Source organism: Phyllostomus discolor, chromosome 9 (genome assembly GCF_004126475.2).
Source record: "Phyllostomus discolor isolate MPI-MPIP mPhyDis1 chromosome 9, mPhyDis1.pri.v3, whole genome shotgun sequence".
Classification (NCBI taxonomy): domain Eukaryota; kingdom Metazoa; phylum Chordata; class Mammalia; order Chiroptera; family Phyllostomidae; genus Phyllostomus; species Phyllostomus discolor.
This window is the reverse complement of record NC_040911.2, coordinates 58,570,691-58,592,233: the sequence shown is the minus strand read 5'-3', so window position 1 is coordinate 58,592,233 and position 21,543 is coordinate 58,570,691. Positions and strand designations below refer to the sequence as shown.

General features: G+C 47.3%; 1 protein-coding gene across 2 annotated transcripts in view; it reads right to left on the bottom strand.

Annotated features, from left to right (window-relative positions):
* Window positions 1-9,263: 9,263 nt before the first annotated feature.
* The window catches only part of ABHD12 (abhydrolase domain containing 12, lysophospholipase), an 82,874-nt gene continuing 70,594 nt past the window's right edge, over window positions 9,264-21,543 (bottom strand). For both annotated transcript variants that reach the window (XM_028524501.2, XM_036009420.1), the window contains 8 exons: window positions 20,560-20,605; window positions 17,257-17,386; window positions 15,879-15,916; window positions 15,278-15,357; window positions 14,463-14,545; window positions 12,045-12,123; window positions 10,824-10,951; window positions 9,264-9,928 (listed from right to left, as the gene is read on the bottom strand). In XM_028524501.2, coding sequence (XP_028380302.1) covers window positions 9,889-9,928; window positions 10,824-10,951; window positions 12,045-12,123; window positions 14,463-14,545; window positions 15,278-15,357; window positions 15,879-15,916; window positions 17,257-17,386; window positions 20,560-20,605 — 624 coding nt within the window. In that variant the 3' untranslated portion in view covers window positions 9,264-9,888. The remainder of the gene's footprint in view (window positions 9,929-10,823; window positions 10,952-12,044; window positions 12,124-14,462; window positions 14,546-15,277; window positions 15,358-15,878; window positions 15,917-17,256; window positions 17,387-20,559; window positions 20,606-21,543) is intronic.

Sequence of the window (21,543 nt, the reverse complement as noted above, 5' to 3'; positions counted from 1 at the left end):
CTGTCAAACTATGATTAAAACCTACTTAGGCCGGCAGGGACAACATTCCCATCTTTTCCTTGTAAGTCACATGGAGTGGCCCTAGCACTGATGGTTCTCTAGTCTGCCGCAGCAGCTCTGCCTAGCCCTCAGGCTGGGCCTGACTCTTCCCTGTACTCAGGAATCCTGGGAGGAGGGGCTCTCAGAGGTGCATCCAGGGTATGAGTGCAAGTCTGGGGTGTAGCAGCCCCAAGGTTTTCTTGAAGGAGACCAGACTTCCCCCAGGGAGCCCTTAACTCACTGTGGGACTTCCAGCACTTCCGCTTATGGCTCTATCTTGGCAATAACAAGTGGCTGCCCTGTTCCCCAGGGATGTGGACTGACTGTGGAGGATGTCTCTGATTGGGGAAGGGGACTGCAAACAGATTAATATGGCCCACATGTGTGTGATTTGATCCCATGCTATCAATGGCATGGCTAGAATCCACTCAGAGACCGTAAAACAGTCAGTGTGAATGATCCAGTGTTTGCCCTGAGCTAGGGCATGCCCCCTTTCTGACCCCACACCTGTCTCTAGCAACTGTCGGCTGCCCATATGCACAGTGGCTGAGGCATATGGCCCATGCTCCACACTATTATTGTGCTGCCCTTGTGGGCAATAGCTGACTTACTCCAAGCACCCTGGCCAATAGGTGATGTTGAGGCAGCAAACCTTCTCATCACCAGTGGCTCCTTTTTTTCTGCATTGTGGATCTGTCCAGGCAGGGGCTCTGCTCCTGTAGCCATCTGTTGATGGTTGAATACCACGAGGGCCCCACCTGGGGATGAGTGGCCTGGCTTGGATAGGGTGGAGGTTAGGTGTGATGGGCATGGGCCATTCTTTCATTGTGAGAGTGGAAGAATTCTTAGGTCAGATCTTGTGCTTCCTGTCCCATCTTGGTAGGATGTGATCTTAGAGCTTCTTCCACTCTCATACTTCTGAGAGAGCTAGGTGGGCCTAAACCAGGTCTGTCCATGTGGAGACTTCTGTGTTCCTGGTGCCTGCCCAGAGGCTTTTAATCCCGACAGTTGGTGGGGTATGGGATGTGGGGAGGTCCAAGTTGTACAGATACAGAAACTGAGCCCCAGTTTCTCCACTATGGTTTTTACTCTAGAAAATGGCCTTGCTGGGTCCACCAGCTGCTGCCTTGCATGCCCGGGGTCAGCCAGCCACCGCTTTGCCCTGAGTCCTTTCCTTTCCGCCCCAGCCACCTGACTCCGCCCCTCCTACCGGTCTGGATGAATGTGTCTACTTTAACTTCTTGGTTGTCAGACATCCATACAGTTCAATTTTCTGTCAGTACTGGTTGTTGTTTTTTTATTTCTAAATTGTTGTTGTCCTTACTTTGGTTGTGTGAGGAGGCACAGTGTGTCTACCTACACCTCCATCTTAGCCGATGGTCTCTAATGCTCCCATTTCTTTCGCAAAGCTGTCCTGCCTGGATTTCCCTATAGGAGAGGTGCTGATGAGGTCACCCTACTTGGCCCCTTGGGGCTTCTTCCCTGTCTCCCTTACTCATGGCTCCTCTGAGGAGGCCAGGCTCGAGACCCTTGCTCTCTCAGCCCTGTTCTCCACCCACCCCTGTGACCTGATAGAACTTGCTCAGTGATCTGGAGTTTGAGTGTTTTTCCGTCCTAGTTTTGGTGAAAGTGTTATTTTTTTCTATACTCTGTATTATTCTGTCTGATTTCCAGAAGTGGGAAGATTCAGGAGTAAGGGACAGTCATGTTCCTTCTAGAACATGAAGTCAGATGTTAAAGATCAGCCACCACTCTATACTGCTTATGGCTGGTTTTCAGCTCTCTGGTGAAAACTGTCTAGGTTTCTCCCTGTGTAGAATGTCATCCCCTTAACCCCAACTGCCACACACACTGAAATTGAAAACAGGTGGTCTGGTGAGGACACTCAGTTTGCTGGGGCTAAAGGTGAGCTGATCAATAGTACCTGATCATCTGTCTGCCTTTATTCAGGAGAGCTTCAGAAGGAGAGTTGGGAAACTTGGGGTCTTGCCTGATACCTCTCCAGGGCTGATGATACCACTACCACAATCCTGAGGTCACCAGTTTTTCAAGGCCAGTCATGTATAAGGCCTTGAGTACTAGTGACCAGACCCAAACCAGGCTCCTGTTCTGGGAACAGAGGTGCAGCTTTTCCTATGGGCCTTTGGAAGAGTTGGCTCTTGGCTGGCCTTCTTCACACCCTGGGATACTAGTGCAGTATCTAGGAGACTCACTCCTATTCTGTGAGCAGGATTTCCTGGTTGGTGTGTAAGGCCAGTGTGGCTACCACCTGTGTTAGGTTGACCTCTAAGAACACTGGTCACTACGGCTTACCTGAATCTCTTGATTGTCTGCCAGGAATAAAGGAGGACCCTGCCAAGGATTTTGTGTCCAGGACCATCATAATGGGGGTAAGATGAGGTGATGTCCTCTTTGCTTTACATTTGGCCAGATTGTACAAACCAACACATTTTTTAGTAGTGCCACTGGGTCCTGACTTCAGTGCCAGCTGTCCACTGGGCTGGATGTTGTGGATCGCTCAGAGCCAGAGCTCACACAATGCAAGAGGATCTGTGGCTCCCAGGTAGGCCAAGTGAGGGACCTGGATGGGATCCCTGCCTGGCCAGCACATGGGATTGGGGGAACCCCACCCTCCAGGGCAGCCCCCAATGGGCTTTCTAGGCCATCCTTTTGATGGGGCAGTACCCTTTGTCTGTATAACCACCACCCTTCCATTCTGTGCCTGGCTCTTGGGCCCTAGCTCATACCTTCCTGTCTCTATACACATACTTGTGCTGAGGATGCAAGTCACTGGCTGCTTCACTGACCAGATATGAGCCTGCTATGAGCTCCACCTGTCTTTATTTCATTTTCTGTGGCACATAATTTGGACACACACTTTGGACACACTATTGTGGAGACTGGCACATCACCATTAGGCACTGACAGGTCTCATTATTGTGCTGTGTGATCTAGGACCCATCCTCTGCCACTTTTCACCAACAGCTCTGTGTCATCAGAGAATGTGAGGAGCTCTGGGGCACAGCTTCTTCATGGGGTACCATGGAGTAGGACCAGGCTCTATCCTTTTCACCAACTCAAGCACATGAAGGTATATGGGAGGCTCAAACCCTTCTGTGAGCCCACTAGCTTCAGACAGGAGCACATACCCAACTTGTTTGGTCTCTGCCTACCCCTCCCCCCAACTCCTGCTATTTCTGAAACATAGTCTAGACATCATGACATTCATCAGTATTTAAATATGCATATTTTAGCCCTGGCTAGTGTGGATCAGTGGACTGACTTCCAACCTGCAAACCAAAGGGTCAACAGTTCGATTCCCAGTCAGGGCACATGCCTGGGTTGCAGGCCAGCTCCCAAGTAGGGGGTGCACAAGAGGCAACCGCACATTGATGTTTCTCTCCCTTTCTTTCTCCTTTTCCCTCTCTCTAAAAATAAATTATTAAAAAAAATAAATATGTATATTTTAGAGATGGGGTTTTCAAATGGTTATAAAAATTCTAATTATTAAAAATTTCAAGGCCGGAGAAAAGTAGAATTGTAAAACATTCATAAAGCTGGACTTCTGTTGGACTGTTTCACAGCAAACCATAGACACTAGAACACTTTACCCCTCAGCACTTAACACATCCTCACAGTGATGTTTTCCCCCTAAATCACAATACTCACAGAGTCTTGAACACCACAAGACCATTATCACACTTAGATATTAAAGTTAAAAATATCTTGAGCACTTTGTTTGAATCAGGACGCTGGCAAGGGCCTAGCATGACTGCCTCTTAAATCTCTTATCTGTAGATTTTCCCTATACGTTCCTCTTTTTTTCCCCTGTAGTTATTTTTAGTATAGAAATTGGGTAGTGTGTCTTCCCCAGCTTGCAAATGAATGCCTCCCTCTGGTATGTTTCAGTAGGTCTTTTAGTTCCCTGTATTTCCTGTGCCCTTCTCCCTGGGAGGTGAAAGGGAAGAGACCTTTCACTTGTGCAGTTCTAACCTATGTGCACCAGGAGGATGGATTATAAACAGTAATTTCTTTAAAGGAACATTGGGTTAAAATAAGGTGTTTTTTTTTTTTTTTTTAAAGAATAATGTCCCCAGGGCATTAGTATTGCACACAGAGCAGCCACCATGGTCAGGAGGGCTCCAGAGCATGAGGACACAGATAGCCATGGTCTGATGGCTGGTTCCCTGATGTTCTGTCTCCTCTTTCAGGTTCAAGGTGTTTGCAGATTATGAAACGTATGTGGCATGCCAGGCCAGGTGGATTAGCTGTACCAGGTAAGGTTCTCTGACCCCAGAGTTTGTAGGGGCAGTCCTGTTTGGGAAGCATTGGGGTTCATCTGCATTCTGCTGTCTCGTACCACTCCTGGGAGGTTACAGTTGTTTGTGGCCCATAGCAGGGTGACTGGGGGCTCAGCAAGCTGAGCAGCATTTTGGGTTCAGGCTCTCCTGCACCTGGTGCTTCTTTTGTTTATCCATCTATTTATTTTTTTTAGAGAGGGGATGTAGGGAGAGAGAACTAGATTTGTTGCTCCACTTATTTGTGCATTCATTGATTGCTTCTGTATGTGTTCTGACCCAGGGGTGAACCTGCAATCTTGGTATATTGGGATGATGCTCTAACCAGCTGAGCTACCCAGCCACAGCCTGGTGCTTCTTTACCATTTTTCATTCAGGAGCTGTCTTGGCCATCTCTCTGCTCTTATCTGCCTTTTGATTCCTGGGGTCAAGCTGCTGTCTACCTGGCACAAGTTTCCCTTGCAAAGGGGACAGAGATAGGCTGTTCCCTAGTCTGATCATCTCATGTGGATATGGTCAGGGAGGCATGGGTGCAAAGCTCAGCCCAAGTGGAGGGACGGGCCTGCGAGCAATGTGCACACAGAAAGCTTGTCTAAGAAGGTGAACACTTTCTTGGAAGGTAAAAGCTTCAAAATCAGTAGACTGAGGAACTTGTAGCTGTAAGGAGCAGAATTTCTAAGGCAGGATGCTGGAGCCAGCTCCCCACTTGATGGTGAAGGCAATGGAGACAGCCTGTGTCCCAGGTTTCTGTGTGGAGCATGTGCCTGACCCATGGGACTGGTGCCCCTGCCTTGGTGTAGCCCATAGGGAATTCACGGGGAATATCATGGAAAGACCCAAGTCCTGAGTTGGGGGAGGTGAAAGAGGGTGTCCCTGAGTGCCTGCTTTGCTTCCTTTCCTAAGTGTCCTACCTATGCACCCCCTGCAGGATGGCAGTGGAGGAGAAACTGGAGATGGTGGCATGACTGTGCAGATTTTTGGTTCAGATGGTTTATTTTCCCACACTGTTTAAGAAGGTTCTTGGACGAGGCTTGAGGGATTTGTACATCTGATTTGTTGCCAGTCTCAGCCTCCTGCTCTTAGGAAGCTGCTGTCATTGCCTGCACTTGACAGCTCTGATGTCCCCTTTTGCATCAGAACAGGCTGGCCTTTGGGAGGAACTTTTGCTTCCCTTAAACTGAGCCTCAAGGAAAGTGGCTCTTTCAGGAAGGCCTCTCCAGGTGTGGCTGAAGTATGGGGGCAACTGTCAGACTCTGGGGCCCTTGGACAGGAAACCACCTGGCCATTTCCCCTGGGAATTGGACCTGCTTGGTGGCAAACACTCATCTGGTGGTATTTCTTTTTGTGTGTGTGGGCTGTGCCCTAGTGGAATGTGGAACATTTTGAAGGCCAGGTCCTTCTCAGACTCTACCTAGTCATTTGGTAGCTTTTCTGATAGTTGGAGCCCCTCTTTAGTGGACTATGATTATTATGTTCTCTTCTTCCATTAGGCCACCCAGAGCAAGAGCTAAGAGCTCATTTGGGAACGTCCTGAAGCTCTGGAAGCTTGGTCTGCTTTGTGCTTGAGATTACTTAGCATCTCCTTTTCTCTGCAGAACTCCAAGGAGTGGACCAAGAAAGTCATCAGTAACACTGCCTGCTCACGCAAGTTCTCCAGTGACCAGACCATCGTGAAGTATGCCCGGGACAACTGGGTCATAGAGCTCTGACCTACAGATCCTGCCTCCCAACATCCCCAGGTAGTAGGTGATAGCACAGTAGGGACTAGTGGGCTTTTGTTTTCTTGTTTACTGTGCACCTCATGCCATTTTCTGAGCACTATGTTAGCAGCCAATGATTCCTGCTTTTTTCAGTGCAATGTTTTAGGACAGGGTATATGAATCATGGTGGTGGCTTGGAGTGGGTGGTGGGGGTATGGACAGACAAGGAAGGAAAGGTGCTAAGTGTGAGATGCTGCCTGGTTTCTAGCAGGAAAGCAGAGCTCATAGCACTGACCGGCTGCCCCATAGCTTCAGCCTACCTACTGGGCTCCTCCAAGACCTTACACAAACTTAGCTGTGAGCTTGTTTTAACTTTGAGCCTCTTGATTCTGGAATATGCACAAGTGGCCATGGCAAAGCCTGGAGAACATTTCTGCAGCACGTGGACTGGCTGGCCAATGCTGACTCAACTCTGCCTCCTGTGCTCCAAGCCACCTTTACAGCTGCCCTGTGGGTGCTCTGGTCCAGGGCTTCTGGACTTATGAGATAAAGAGGCCTCAAGATGACTAATGGTGACACTGTGGAAGACACCTATGTCCAGCATCTAGAAAGCCTTGGTTAGGATAAGGTTGGCTAATGCTAAGTTAGCTTGGTTTTGCTTTTCCAAAAGAAAAATGAACTTTACAAGGAAATAAAAGTAGCTGAAGCTTTTTTTTTTTGTTTTAGTAACTAAAAGTTGTAGTTTTGAAGTTTCATATCAGAGAAGGCAATTTTGGAATGTTTTCACCCAGCTATGAGGGCCTGGGGCAGGGTTGCTGCCTCTAGTGAGGGAGGCTGAATGCCTAGCTCCTACAGCAGATCTGTACTTTTCCCTCTCCTGGAGGGTGCAGTTCCTGTCTTATACACAAGGCTGGCCTTTCTTCTCCTTCCTGGAAAAGTACGGAGTGGGCCCAGAGGGCAGCCCACTTTCCACTCTGCCCAGGTAGCGGGCTGGTGCCAGGAAGGGCAGGTGAACACCTCAGCAGCCCAGAGGAGAGCTAGGAGCAGGTTGTTCCCTTCACTGTGAGTTGTTGGCAACCTTAGATGGAAGTGCCCTTCCAGAGGCTCTGTCCTTATCATGGGTCCTGACTGTCACAGAACCAGGCCATGGAGGACTTCCAATAGATACTTTGTTAAAGCCCCTAGGGTCTGTGGTCACACCCCCAACACACTCCTTACCCAGTCACTTAAGCTGTGTATGACCATCACTGTGCCACTCCACTCGCTGTTATTGCCTCACATATGAGAAACAGATTAAACCTTCCTGCCCATGTTAGGCTGACCTGGACTCTGCATTTCACTTTGCATCAGCCTGGGGCAATAAGGGGCTGGGCTAAATTACAGCCCATTGTTCTGGGATTGAAGACAGTAAGTTCTCTCATCCCAGCTGTTGTGGAACTTAGAGCTGTGTGTGTTTGAACTGCCAGCTCTTCAAAGAATTGTGAAATCTAGTCACTTGGTAACCTGTCCTGGGCACTGGCATTTTTGCTATGAATTGTATTGGCTTTTACACCTGTCCTTGCCACCACTCCTGGTCCTGGGAGGTAGAATGCCCTGGGAACCAAAATACTGAAATATTTTCCCCAAAACTGTATAGCTGCAAGTTAAAACAAAAACCAGGAGGGATAAGAACTCAGGGCTCAATGTTTCCCAAAGACCCTGAGAACTGTTAGACCTTGGAGCATGGTGGACCACTGCTGGGGGCAGTGGCACTGTGAGTTTCTTCTGGGAGGGGACGCTGAGCTGTACCCTGGGAATATACATGGCCTGTCACTGTCCTATGGCTCCCAGGACATATGCATGTAACTGCAGTTAACAGCTATGTACATTGCCATCTCTACCTTTTTTTTTTTTTTAAAGGACTGGTCCTGACCATACATTGACTTTATAATCCAAGGGTCCAGTCCTTACCCACAGTTTAAGCTTAGTTGCTTAGACCAAGGTACTATGCTAAGAAGCCATCAGGGCTCTTTGGACCTAATTGAGATGATGGCCCAGCAGCTGCCTGCTTGCCCGCTCCTTTTTGTGCTTCCTCATCTTCAGTTGGCCTGTCAGCCAGCTATAAAAACACTTAACAGCTTACATCTTTATTTTGTATACTATATCATTTCCCTGAAAAAAGTATCTGAGGCAGCTCATAAACAAAAAATTTAAAACAAACAAACAAAAAGATGAAGAAGCCAGGCAGAACAGGCAGGTCTCACAATATGAGCAGATCACACCCACTTCCTTGGCTGAGAAGAGCTGAGGACTTGACAATGAACTTAGGTAACAAAGCCAGAAGGGCAAGCCAATCATGAAGGGCTGTCCAGCTGAGGGGCACATGGTGTTTTAGTGGTTCTCAAGAGCCTCTAACACAGAGCAGTTACACAGAAAGACACTCTTGGGCTGGGCCTATGTATGCCAGCTCTGACATATAGTGGTGTTTTATAGGCAGTGCTCTCCTGAAACATACAGACTTCAGGTCAACCCCAGTTAAGAAAGGTATGCATTTCCCAGACATGAAAATCGCCACAGGCAGCTGCCTGTGCCTCAGAAAGGTAACCTGCTTTAGCCTCTGGGCACTCAGCAAACCCCAGATGCTAACACCAGCCACAGTGCCTTGGAGAACAGGCAGGCAGGCAAGACTTAGTACCTTGGGGAGAGGTCCAGCCATCTGGAGAGGCTTCATCTCAGGTGGGCTTATACCGTTTGAGCTGGAACACACTCTTATACCTGAACAGCAGGGTCAGGAAAGTCCCATGTGGGGGCAGCTCAGGGCCCCATTCTTATTAAGTCATGATTCTCTGAGAGGTCATCAGTAAAAGGGGAGGGGAGAAGCTGGTTTGACAAAAAGCCAAACCACACAAGAGCCACAACCAGCTGGGTAAATGAGGAGATGCTCATGGGCCAGAACCCAAGTCCCTGCACTCCAGCAGCCTGTCCTTTCAGTAGTCAGGGACTTATCTAGGGCTTGTGGTAAAACCCCAACACCTGTCCGTTGACACAGCCACATCCAATAAACTTGCTAAAGCATGAGGTTGAAAGGGTCACCTATATAGGCCTGTATTTCAGGCAAATGCTATCTGCTACATCTGGAGAAGGCCCCCTCCCTGGAAGGAGAAGGAAGAAGGGCCCTCATGCTCCACCTTACAGTCGCCCCTCAGCCCATGTGGCCTGGGGTTAGGGGCAGCATTGAGAAGGCAACACACAGACCACCACCAGGATTTTATTAAATAAATGCTCAGCCTAGGGCCAGGTTAGGCAAACAGGTGGGCAGAAAGCAGAAGTAGTACAGATCATAGGTACCGCAACACCCCCCCCCCACCCCGTGTGGTAGGGTCTGCCTAGGGAGGCAGGGAGAAGGCATATGGGGTGTACAGGGCAGGAGGGGATGATGGAACCATTAGAGTCCATTCTGCATGTGCTGGGAAGAAAGAGAAGAACCCGAGTCTCCCCACATTCTTGTGGATGGTCTTAGAAAGCTCAGTTTGGTCTCAGGAGTTTATGCCTCCTGCTCTGTTCTCCACACCCAGCTCAGCAAGTATGCGATTGACCAGCCTGTGGCTAGCTTGCTGTGTCAGTCTTTTCAACAAGAGCTCAGGTTGTACGGCAGCAAGAAGAGAGGACCATATGCCTGCCACTCACATTTTCCACAAAAATCCATGCTCCTGGTGACCAGTCTGCTGGGGCCTCTTCTACCTGTCCTAGCTGGCATCAGAGTCCTCTCTTCAGGGGCATTGTAGACCCTGGTACCTGGGCTCCAGGGTGCTGGGTTGATCGGAGGAACAGGGAGGAGGGCAGAGGTCTTCATGCTCCTTCAAGCAGTGAGCTCAGTGCTGGAGCTCAGGTTCAGACTTCCCCAGGAATTCCCTAGACCAGAGGATACGATCAGCCAAATCCTAGCCCAAACGAGAGATCCACCTCCCCTAATCCTTACACAACCGGTATGAGGAGGAGGAGAAAAAGCCTGGAGGACAATAAGCAGGGCACCAACGACACTGCACAGTCAAATCCTGACACACACAAAGAAAGACCAGGTTAGGAGCTGCTCTTCTTCATTCAACTTTAGAGCTATACTCTGATCTAAGTTTTCTGTAATATATTTCTTTTCTGATGGGAAAATGTACAACCTCAGAACAAACCCATACTTTTTAAGCTCATTGCCCCTTCTCAACAACCCAGGCCCATGTGGCAAGTAATGGCAAAGTCCTACAGAAACATCGCTTTCCCTCTGGAACTTACAGGGCAGCCAGAGGAGACCTGAAGTATGAAGTAGAATTACGCATGGGATGAAAGCTGCTGGGGGCAATATGAGCACCCCCAGGCTCAGAAACCCCAGGGAGGTGAAATCATAGTCTAGGAACAAACTATGAGGAGCTGGCCCAGGCCAGAATGCCTGTGAGCTGCTTATGAGTGGGACAGGACCTGATAGGTATGTGGAAAAGGAGTGAGGCCTGATGCACAAAAGTTAGGGAGCATGTGGGTAGGGGAGCTCCTATACATTGACATCTGTGTGCTGGGTGCACTGCTGTGTGGAGTATCTGTGTGGGCCTGCACAACCTATACCATGGGGAGATCATGGAAATAGTCCAGGAGGGAGAGGCAATAAACATTCTTAGCCCCCCTCAGTAGCAATAAAAGACTATTAAATCATGATGACTCTTGAATCCCACTGAGGCAACTTTAGCAGATGAGCCTGCTATATATGTCTGGCCTGGGCTGTTACCACCCAGGCAACATTCCTGGTGAGAAGTGAACACCTTACCTCAGTATCCGAGGAAGCTCAGGACTCTTGTAGATGTACTTGTGCCTATAGCCAAGGTCTGAGTGAAAGGGGATAAACTGAACTTTGAAGTCTCGGAAGCTTCGAGATGGTGCAGCAATGTTGTAGAGCTGGGGAAGAAGAAATCAGTCAGTACTCAGAGATGGTGGTCCTGTGGGTGACCTGCTTGGTGGCCTCGCCTTCAACAGAGGCCCATCAGTGGCTGCTACCTCTGCAGAGCAGCCCATGCCCCACTGAAACAGCACTGATGCCCTGCAGCCTGCTATGGCTGGGGTTGGGGTGCTGGCAGGAGCCCAGCCTAGGCTCGGCCCATTGGCTTGCTATTTAAGACCTTATCTGTTCCCACAGCTTTTTCTCAGATTATTCCCTCTTCCTTAGGGGGGAGTGAGGTGAATGAGCTACCACCACAGAAAGAGCCACATGCTATGGGATGGTGTGGTGGCCTAAGAGCCTGTAGCAGTCCTGGGGGACTGAGATGGGTCAGGTACCTCAGACTGTACTGTGTGCCCGGGGTCAAGGTCAGTCAATAAGCTGGTTCAGCTCTTCACTCCTCCCACCTCTGGGACTGCCAGGCTGTGTACCCAGATTCACTGGAGGAAAGAAACCTGGTGCTGGTAGATTCACTTATACCTCAGGCCTGTTTAGAGGTGGAACTAGCCTAGGTATCACTTCTAGGCTGTCCCTGCCCCTCATCCTCATCATCACCATGGCCAGGTGGTGCTATATCCCACCCCACACTCATCTACAAATCTAATTCTGCTTCCTAGCACCAAAGGCAAAGCAAATTCTGCAAAAGCAAACACGGAGCCCCACAATGAGATGGTACTTCTCTGATGTTGCCCAATCCCAAAGGTAAAAGAAGAAATGAGAGGTTCTATGTCAACACTACTGACTGGGACTCCTGAATTGGGGCTGGAGGATCCTGCCATCCAGGGATCCTATCTTCCCACCAATAACTGGAGAGCTCTCCCAGCTGAGTTTCTTATAGTCAAGTCTCTGTCGGGCCAGGACCCTGTAACCGGGACCTGGGAGACATTTGCTTATTTTTCATATTTCCTCTTATAGACAGCATTGGCTGTCTGGCTGGCCCCCACCATAGCCCTGCTAACAGCAGGTGCCTCCTGTACATCTGCCTATGCCCAGTCCAGCCTGAACATGGGTCTGCTAGATGTCCTCTGCACCAGTCACTGCACTGACACCCACCTTTCTGCCAAGCTGGAAGGGCACAACTGGATCATCTTCAGCATGCAGGATGAGCAGGGAGCAGGAAATGTGCTTCACACTGTAGAGAGGAGAAAGGACTAGATCAAGACCCCAAGGATATGGCTGGGGTTTCCTGACATCCTGGCCTTGCCCTTGGCAGGGACCTGGGTTTAGGGAGTTTCCATGGCTTATCATCTTTAATTCTGCTGGGCTTCTTTTTATTAGAGAATTAAAAGTTGATTTCTCTGTAGTTTCTATCAACATCTATTTTACGTGACAGGTGTCAATCAAATCTAGAGATCAATTCATTCACCAAATCTGGCCCCCGATATTTTGGGAAAATTGAAAATAATTACTTTTGCGAGTAGAATGGATGGAACTGGAAAGCATTATGCTAAGTGAAATAAGCCAGGCAGTGAAAGACAAATACCATATGATCTCACCTTTAACAGGAACCTAAACAACAAGCAAGCAAAATATAACCAAAGACATTGAAATAGAGAATAGGCTGACAGTGACCAAAGGGGAGAGGGGAGGGAATTTCAGGGGAAAAGGGGAAGGGTTTACAGGAACAAGTAAGTATAAAGGACACATGGACAAAAACAAGGTGGGGGGGTAGAAATGGGAAGGAGGTGGGGAGGGCTGGGGGTGTGGGCTGGGATGGGAGTAAAAGGCAGAAAACTGTTCTTGAACAATTAAAATTAAAAAAAAATAAACAAATGTCACAAAACAATATTTACAAACTGATTATTTTAGTTGGGCCAAGAAACTTACTTCAAATGAATGTTACTAGTAATGTATTGGTAAAAACATCTATACCCTCTAATTTATCTTTGGTGTAAATAACATTTAAAGTCACTCTTGAATGTTTACCAGTAAATTAACATTTTCAATAGGTTCACTCAATCCAAACCCTTCAGCAAACCACACAATAGGCAGAGTGTCTTCTGGCTGCCTCACTGAGGTCTCTAAGTGAGCTGGTGGATGAGGCTCCCACCCAATTCCACACTGATCTGATGGCTCCATGAAGGCAGTGCTGGGGTAACCCTGGCACCTGGCAGAGGAATCTGGGAGAAGGGACTCATTACCCCAGAGATCCCCAGCTAATCTCACAGTCTGCATTTCTGCTAGTAGTGCACAAGCACAAACACTGTCACCTTATTCTGCTTCTAGGGTGGAGTGTTTCCAGTGTTTGAGTCAAACTTTGAACTGTCTACTTTTCAGATTTCCACTGTAGTCAGTTTGTCTTACCTTTACCTGCTCTGGGAGAAGCCTAACTCATATTCTTCACTTTGGCAAGTATTTGGTGACAGACCTGCCCACCAAGAAGGGGCTCCTGAATCCCAGTGGGTAAAGGCTTAGCCACAAGGTGGTAAAGTACTACTGGACCCCACCACTGCTACCATTCAGCTTGGGGACAAGGCCAAAGGTGGTTTGTGGGGATAGCAGCACTCATCGCTGCTGTTTAGAAGGAATCCAGTTTATTCAGGTTATTCTCACTTAAGTTCTAAAACAGTAATAGTTACAAATAAGCAGCTATTTTGCTTATAATATTTGCTCAAATATTAGTTTGTTCTATTTTTAGAACCAAAAATATAATTGATGGGAAAAATACTGTTTTTCTACATTCTGTTTCAAAATGTAGATTTTTAAATATTAACTCAATATTTAGATAAGGATTTTTTCCTTTCCTTTTTCAAAAAAATTAAAACACATGAAATAACAATATCACAAGGACAATGTGAACAGAATATGAACGTTGTTCAAAGAATGAGTTGTTAACCAGAATATTTCCTTTTTTGGTGTATCTAATAGATATTTTTGATAATCACCAGATCTTTTCATAACCAACATCAGTCAAATGACTGAGGATGTCATTTTTTGAATAAGTTACTATTACTACTTTAATACCTACCTATTCAGGAATTCTGGTTTTGCCAAATGATTTTCAGATAAAAACCATATGGACAGCCCTGGCCATGTTGCTCAGTTGGTTGAAGCATTATCCCATGCACCAAAAGGTTACGGGTTCGAATCCTGGTCAGGGCACATACCTAGGTTGTGGGTTCCCTCCTAGGTCAGGGTGTGTATGAGAGGCAACTGATTGATGTTTCTCTCTCACATCAGTGTGTGTGTGTGTGTGTGTGTGTGTGTGTGTCTCAAATCAATGAAAATATCCTCAACGAGGATTAAAAAGAATAAAAACATGTGGACAAAATACTTTTAGTTTTTACATATCCTTTTTCTCTCAGCTGCAGCTCTCTTACCTACTTTCCCTCTATAAGATACATTGATTAAAGAAGAGTTGTAGTCTTCAGTATTCTATCCTATTTGGTTAATGTCACTGAACAGGCTTATCTTGGGAGTTCTTAGTGTTTTTCAGAATTAAAATATTAGATGCTCTACCATAGTACTCACTTTTCATCATTTGCAAATTTAATTCCACTGCTTGTAATGGGATCAAGGAAGAACCAGTCAAACCCAGGGAAGTATCGATATATCTGAAGGAGACATAGAAACAATGTGTGGAAGTGTCAATTAAAATATGCACACAGAAGGCCAAGGTCAAGGGTTCAGAGGGTGCTGAGTGCCCAGGGTATACACCTGCTTCTTAAAAAACTGACCTGCAGCCACTGTCCCTCTGTGCCCCGACCAAAGACTCCCTGCTCAAGAGGATCCTAGGCTGGCTGTGGCAAGGGCTGCCTGTAAGCAGGATTGCCACACCAAGAAGAATAGGGGCCCTTAGAGCTTGGAAGAAAAAGCAATACCAAAGAAGTAAGACTAAAGAGAACTCTTGATCTACAACAGAGCAGCAGGAGGTCAGGTGGTGGGCTGACACAGCCCCTCCAAAAAACAGAGCCAGGTAGGAAGCAGTGGAATGGAGAAGGACCGCAGAAGAGCCCTTCTGGGCCAGGTGTCACCCCGAGATACAACTGTGACAGCCTGGCTGCTGTCTGTGGGGATGGAGAATGAGGGATTCACCAGCTCACCCCTGGATAAATAGCTCCCAGCCTGGAGCTGTACTAATATACTAGTATATTAGTATATACTTTTATATACTAGTATATATACTAGTAGTATATACTATACTAGTATATATACTAGTAGTATAATACGTATTATACTACTTTTTACTGTAGTTATTTTATAGTAATTATTTTAATAATGAAATAAGTCAATTTTTTAAAATTGTATTTTGAAATAAGTCAATTTTTAACAAGATTTATACTTGCCACTGAGAACGGATGGCTCTTTGCTTCTTCACGGATATTAGTGAATGGAGATTCCAATATAAGAGCCTCTGGAGGTGTTTCTAGATAAGTAAAACAAAGAGAGAACTATGAGGTAGGCAGGAAGCCCAGACAAAACGCAAGCTCTATGGCCTGATGGAGGATCTGTGGGAGGAATGCCTCCCCACCAAAAACAGTGGAACCTGGAGTGCCAGCCTGGCCAGCAGATTCAAGGCCTTCCCACATGATTGGCATGACAGAAATACCCATGCAGGGGACCTTCAGGTCCTCTGGGTTGCTTTTGAGATCCAGATCTGCTTACTTGGAGCCCAGCCACTGGTGAGGCTGCACCAGCTGCTCAAGAATCCATGGGGGAACACAGACTTAGGTCAGCTGAGGGTCTGCCCAGGTACTGTCCTCAATACCTTCAAGGGGGTCCATGAGGACACTGGGCATGATCGCTGTGTTGCTTGCCCACTCGCACCACTTTACAAGACTCACAACGGAGCCTGGAATGTAGCCAGCTCCTCAAACTCTGCCTGCCCTGAGGGCATTAGGAGCCTTTGCCCACACACCAGGACCCACATGCCACATGAACCCCTACCTCGCTCACAGAGGCGCCGCACCAGATTTGTTGCCACTCTAAAAAAAGGAAAAAATAAGTTGAATTTTGACAAAAGCTCTTTTACATGAGACTGTTCCAATACTAGAAAGTGACAGAGAAGCCATGGGATCTGCGAAGCTATTAGTAGGGTTGTAGGAAAGGGGGTGGGGGAAGTAAAATGCTCCAGGACTGTGGGTGGGCCCAGCTGCTCCAGTCATCAGGCAACCCATCTAACAAAGATGACCCCCTCTGACAAAGAAGGTGATAACAGCCACCCTTCAAGCCCCCAAGGCATGTTCTGCAGGAACAGCCTCCTTCAGGCTGTACAACACTGCCCCTCAGCTCATACTTGGTTGGAGTGTGGGCTGCTGACACAAAGGGACAGTGGGGACCACAGTTACCCCATCAGCTGAGAGGAGGGTACAGTCTACCTGCACAGTTCTGGGGGGGGGGGGGGGGGCTTGCAGTCCCAGACCTATACTGGGCAGGTCCTGTGCTGACAGTCATGGCAGGATGGCCTTTTCTCCTCACAGGCCACATCTTTGAGGGCACACGGGCTGTTTTCCCCACAATAACAAGCTACGAAACCCTGTCCCAGACAATGCCCAACCTGCAGGCCCTGGTCCAACTGTAATATGCTGTGTGATCACTTCAGCAGCACACATATCAATGGCAGCATACTATCCAAGGTGAACAGCAATTGGAGAAAGGGACTGCAGCCACTGAACTTGAATGAAAGGCAGCAGAAGGCAAGGCTGATGAAGGTCTTGGACCTCTGGGCACTCATATCAGTGGCTCTTTTTAGAAACACTCTGGACCTCATATCAGCTATTTAGGTGACCCCAAATAGAATATTAAACTGCTTCCTGTCTTGGCAGTGCTGCCTTCTGCAAGTTCTGTGGTAAGCCAAACATTTGCTATGTAGCCCGGTTGTTATAAATGTCTCTGGTTTACAGTGATCAGAGCCACAGCACTGGGGCTTGCTGGCAGCACACCTAGTCCAAAAATGGGAATGTGAAGCCCAGGTACATTTGGAACTTGAACTCCATCTGTTCTGCTCTGGTCTTTTCCCCCTGAAAGCACAACCTCAGACTGAGGAGAGTCTGCCTGTCCTCACTGTGGAGAGAGATACCACCTCACAGCTGCCTATGTGTGTCTTGAGTCATTTCTTGGGTTGAGGAGTTAAAGTAGTTCAAACCCTGTGGTCTCTTATAGCACTTCGTCTCCTGCCCCACATTTCATAAGAAACAAGGCCTACTGGAATTAATGTTGCCAAAGGATCTGCAGGCACCCAGGGCATACTTGGGGAACCCAGGCTGGAAAGTCACTTCATGAAGACCTGCTCCCCTAAAGGCTACACCATGCTGGGAACTCTTACCCAGTGCCTAGGGAGTGGCCCCAAATATACACGGGGTTGTCTCCACTTCTTGCTTTGATCCAATCAAAAACATGGAGTGCATCATAGGTCATGCCCCGCTCTGATGGTGTGCCTATTGAGTCACCCCAACCTGGGTGAAAGAAACAGAAGAGGAGGAAGTCAAGCCCCATTCACTGAACCTCTCAAGGGATAGGCCCACCCTCTCTTTCTTAATAGGCTTAGACCATTAGGTGCAATACAAGTCACCACAGTCACCATCTACAGCTCCACACACAGGGTGTCCTGACAAGCCTGCTCCTACTTCTACCTCCTTACTCAAAGGCTGTCACACACCCTTGTTTGAGCCCTGATGAGTAGCAGTGCAGGAGGTGGTCCTGCCAGGACATCAACCTCCCCAATAAGGGGCTTGCTGATGGCTGGCCCAAGATAAGAGGCCAATGAGAGCTCAGCCTGCCCAGGGGCCCCTGAGCCCAGTCCAGATTCTATGGCCTAACTTTGACCTTAGTATGAATAGACAAGGGAGTCCCTAGGCAAGGCTCTGGGACACAGTGTGACAGGGTGGGTAAGGGGAATTCCAGGCTCCAGGAAACTCTGACCCAGAGAGGCAAGGGCTCTAAGCATTTGTTTGCAAAACAGAAAGCCAAAGACATCTGCCCCCATTCTGGGTTCTTCCCAAGGGTCCTTCCAACCAGTCTCCAGGAAAGGTCAGGTGTCATTTCCACTAGCTCAGCAGTGAGTCATCATCAACTGATCTGAAAGTACCATAACTTCAGAAAGAACAGGTTCTGCTGCATAAGCAAAAACCCACAGAGTAAATAAGCACAACAGGGCGCCTCCCTGGATGTCCGAGACACCACATTAGGGAAGAAGTCATGTAAGGGACAAGGCCAGACTGAGAACCTCAGGGCACAAGTTAGAGGCAGGGACACAGGTAGGAACAAAAAGACAGGGAGACAGAGTAACAGGGACAGGGAAAGCCACTTTGAAGCAGAACTTTCCTGCAGGGCTTAAAAATGAAGAAACTCATAAGAACTGCTAAGAGAAAATACTATACTAGATACCATTTTTTGGTAGAAGCACAGTGGGGTAAAGAAGGAAAAAAACTGCCCCTTCTCATTATCCTGAGGGATATAGAGTAGAACAGGAACAGAAAACCCTATTTAGCATGGAGAAAAGGATGAATGGGTGAACCACTTTTTAGATACTCATTTCAGAGTTTTTCCCAACCTAGAACGTTCAACCTGATGGAATAGTCCTCCTTGAAAACACAACTTTTGTGGTAGGTAGAATAATGGCCCCCAATGAAGTCTATATCCTTATCCTTATCCTAGAACCTGTGAATATGTTATATGGAAGTGAGGCAGGTTAATAAGAAACTAGGAATTTTTTCTGCCAAATGGAATGAGGAAAGTGAGACAAAATGGCCGAACAAATGGAAGAATAGCTGAGCAATTAACAGGCAGTTGGTAAATCACAAGAATATCCTTCCTAACCAAAGAAATCCAAGAGAAGGTGGTTTTAAATTACCTTTGGGAACTGGGTTTAAAAAAAAAAGGCAGAGCCAGACTAATCCAAGATAAAGGTACAACTAACCAGAAAACCACCCAGGCCCCATTATAAACTCACTTTAATATATCAGCATACTAAATGACAAACCCTAAAATCTAATGAATATTCTGTTGAGTTCATCCCCTGGGACCTCCCCTAAAATTCTGGCCTATAAAAAATAAAGAACACCAGTGTACTCTCTTCTTTGAGCATGCCTGTGCCCCCCTTTCCTCAGGCATGTACTTTGCTTCTATCTTAGGCTCTAAGAGTCCCAATGAGACTTGTACCCAGGCAGCTCATCTCTGGTTCACCCCTGAACCTGTCTCCATGGGCTCTTCCTTTGCCTCACTGACACAAGCTTTAATAAACTTACTCTCACTTTCACCTGCCTCATATTTTGACATTTTTCTGCCCAAGTCAAGAACCTGGAGATCACCTGACACTTGAAAGGTACCAGACTGTGCTGGGGCAGGGCCAGTCCACTGTGCTGAAGTGGTCAGGAAAGAGAAAGGGAAATTATGTTGCATGAGTACTGAGACTGCTAATCAGCACACCTTGAGATGAGAGTAATCTGGCTTATCAGTGTGGGCCAAAAGTAATCTCAAGGGTTTTTATAATGAAAGAGAAAGACAAAAGTCAGGGTCAGACTAATGCAGATGTAAGGAGCCAATAGTCAAGGAATAAGGGCAGCACTGAAAAGCTGGAAAAGGCAAGAAACCAGATTTTCCCACAGAACTTTCTGGTGGAACCAGCCTTGTTAGCACCTTGATTTTAGCCTAGAGGCTAAAGATTTTGGACTTCGGACCTCCAGAACTGTAAAATAATAAATTTGTGCTATTTTACAACATTAAGTTTGTGGTAATTTGTTACAGCAACAAGAAGAAACTAATACCCATATCCTAGGTCTGAGGATATGGACAATGACCTCCAAGGTCAAGGTAAGCCAGCAAAGCAGCCTTCAGCTATTTGCTCTCTCCAACTGAGGACTGGGGATGCATATACTTCTCACACAGCTGCTATTAATACAAAGTATTTTCCTGGTTCTTTGAGGTAGAATGTTCTTAGCTTACATCAAACTGTGGGTTCTTGATCTCTTCAGTGGTAAGCCCTCTGATTTATTCAAGAAAGAAGAAATACCCAGGGGGCAAAAATAAGAATCTTTTCTCTTGCCCTGGCTGGTGTAGCTCAGTGGATTGAGCACAGGCTTGCGAACCAAAGTGTCGCAGGTTTGATTCCCAGCCAGGGTACAGTCCTGGGTTGCAGGCCATAACCCCCAACAACCGCACATTGATGTTTCTCTCTCTCTCTCTCTCTATCTCCCTCCCTTCCCTCTCCAAACATAAATAAATAAAATCTTTTAAAAAAGAAAAAGAATCTTCTCTCTTAAACAGTTCATTTTCTAATGTCAACAAGACAAGCTCCCCTGAGCATAAAATGTGTATGATGTCCAGCTGCAGAGAAAGTCTGAGTCCAATAAAGAAAAATGACAGAATCTTCTAGTTGCTCAGAGGACACACACTGGCTGGGGTTCCAAGTGCAAGTGCCTCCCTACAAGAGGGACATCCCTGGCATCTGTACTCAGGACACTCATTGAAGAACTTGTCCCCATCTACTGCCTTAACACAGTTACCACAGGTCAGAAATCTGCTAGATATGTCTGAGCCTCTCAAAGTGATGCCTGCATATCAAACATTAACTGGGAGGGCCAGGAGGAAGTGGGAGGGCCAGGAGATATAATTTCAAAAGAACCCTCACCTCTGTAGTCAAAGGTGACCACATGGTAACCAAGGGAACTCAGCACCTGTAAAGTGAAAAATAAACATCTGGGCAAAAAATCCACACATCTTGGACAGAGGACAACTTGCCCCTAACTAAATCCATCTTGATTTCTGTATGCTCTGCACACAGGGAAAACTTAATAAAGATTTGTAATCGTGTTGCCCCATTCCCAGTGTGATCTTATAAAACCCAGTGCCAACTGCTGCTACTGGATATACTGATGCCCTCCACCCTCAGCAACATGAGGAAAAAAAGCCTCCCCCTTGGCTCAGAGCCACACTGGCACCTCTGCATTCAGGGGCTCACAGATAATCCCCTCTTGGGCAGACAGGGGGGGCTCTGACTACCCATCAACCCAGGAGGAGGTACTGCTAGGACCTAGCATATTTCAGATTTTAAGCTTTCACTGAATCTTTTCTGTTATTAAAAAAAACACACAACATCTAGACTAGGTGATTTCTCTCATTAGATCCCTACTTACAGCCTCCTTCCTCCCCTACCCCCACTCACCAAGGTAGTTAGGGTGTGCCTAAAGTTATGTGGAAACTGCCAGACACCAAGTCACTACCCTGCCTTTGCTCCTTTCTCCTTAGGCTGCCCCACTGCATCCTTCTAGCTCCCAACCTCCTGCAGATCCTACCCTCTCCAGAGTCACACCTGTTCCTGGTGTGAACCATTCTATGAACAGAAACTTCAAAATGGGACCCACAGTTTTCCAAGCATTCCCCTTTCCTGACTTGGTCTAATCCATACAAGGAAACAAATGCTCCACAGCCCAGAGCAGTGCCCCAAGTATGATGGACAAAGCAGTGTCCAAATAGTACATATGTTCCCACACATGTGCTTATGTCTCTTTATGCCTTGCAGCAAATGCAGATACATGTCTCAGAGGGTGAGAAAGATAGGCATAGTGCCACCGGACACTGGTAACAACTGCACATTTCAGGCTCTTAGACACAA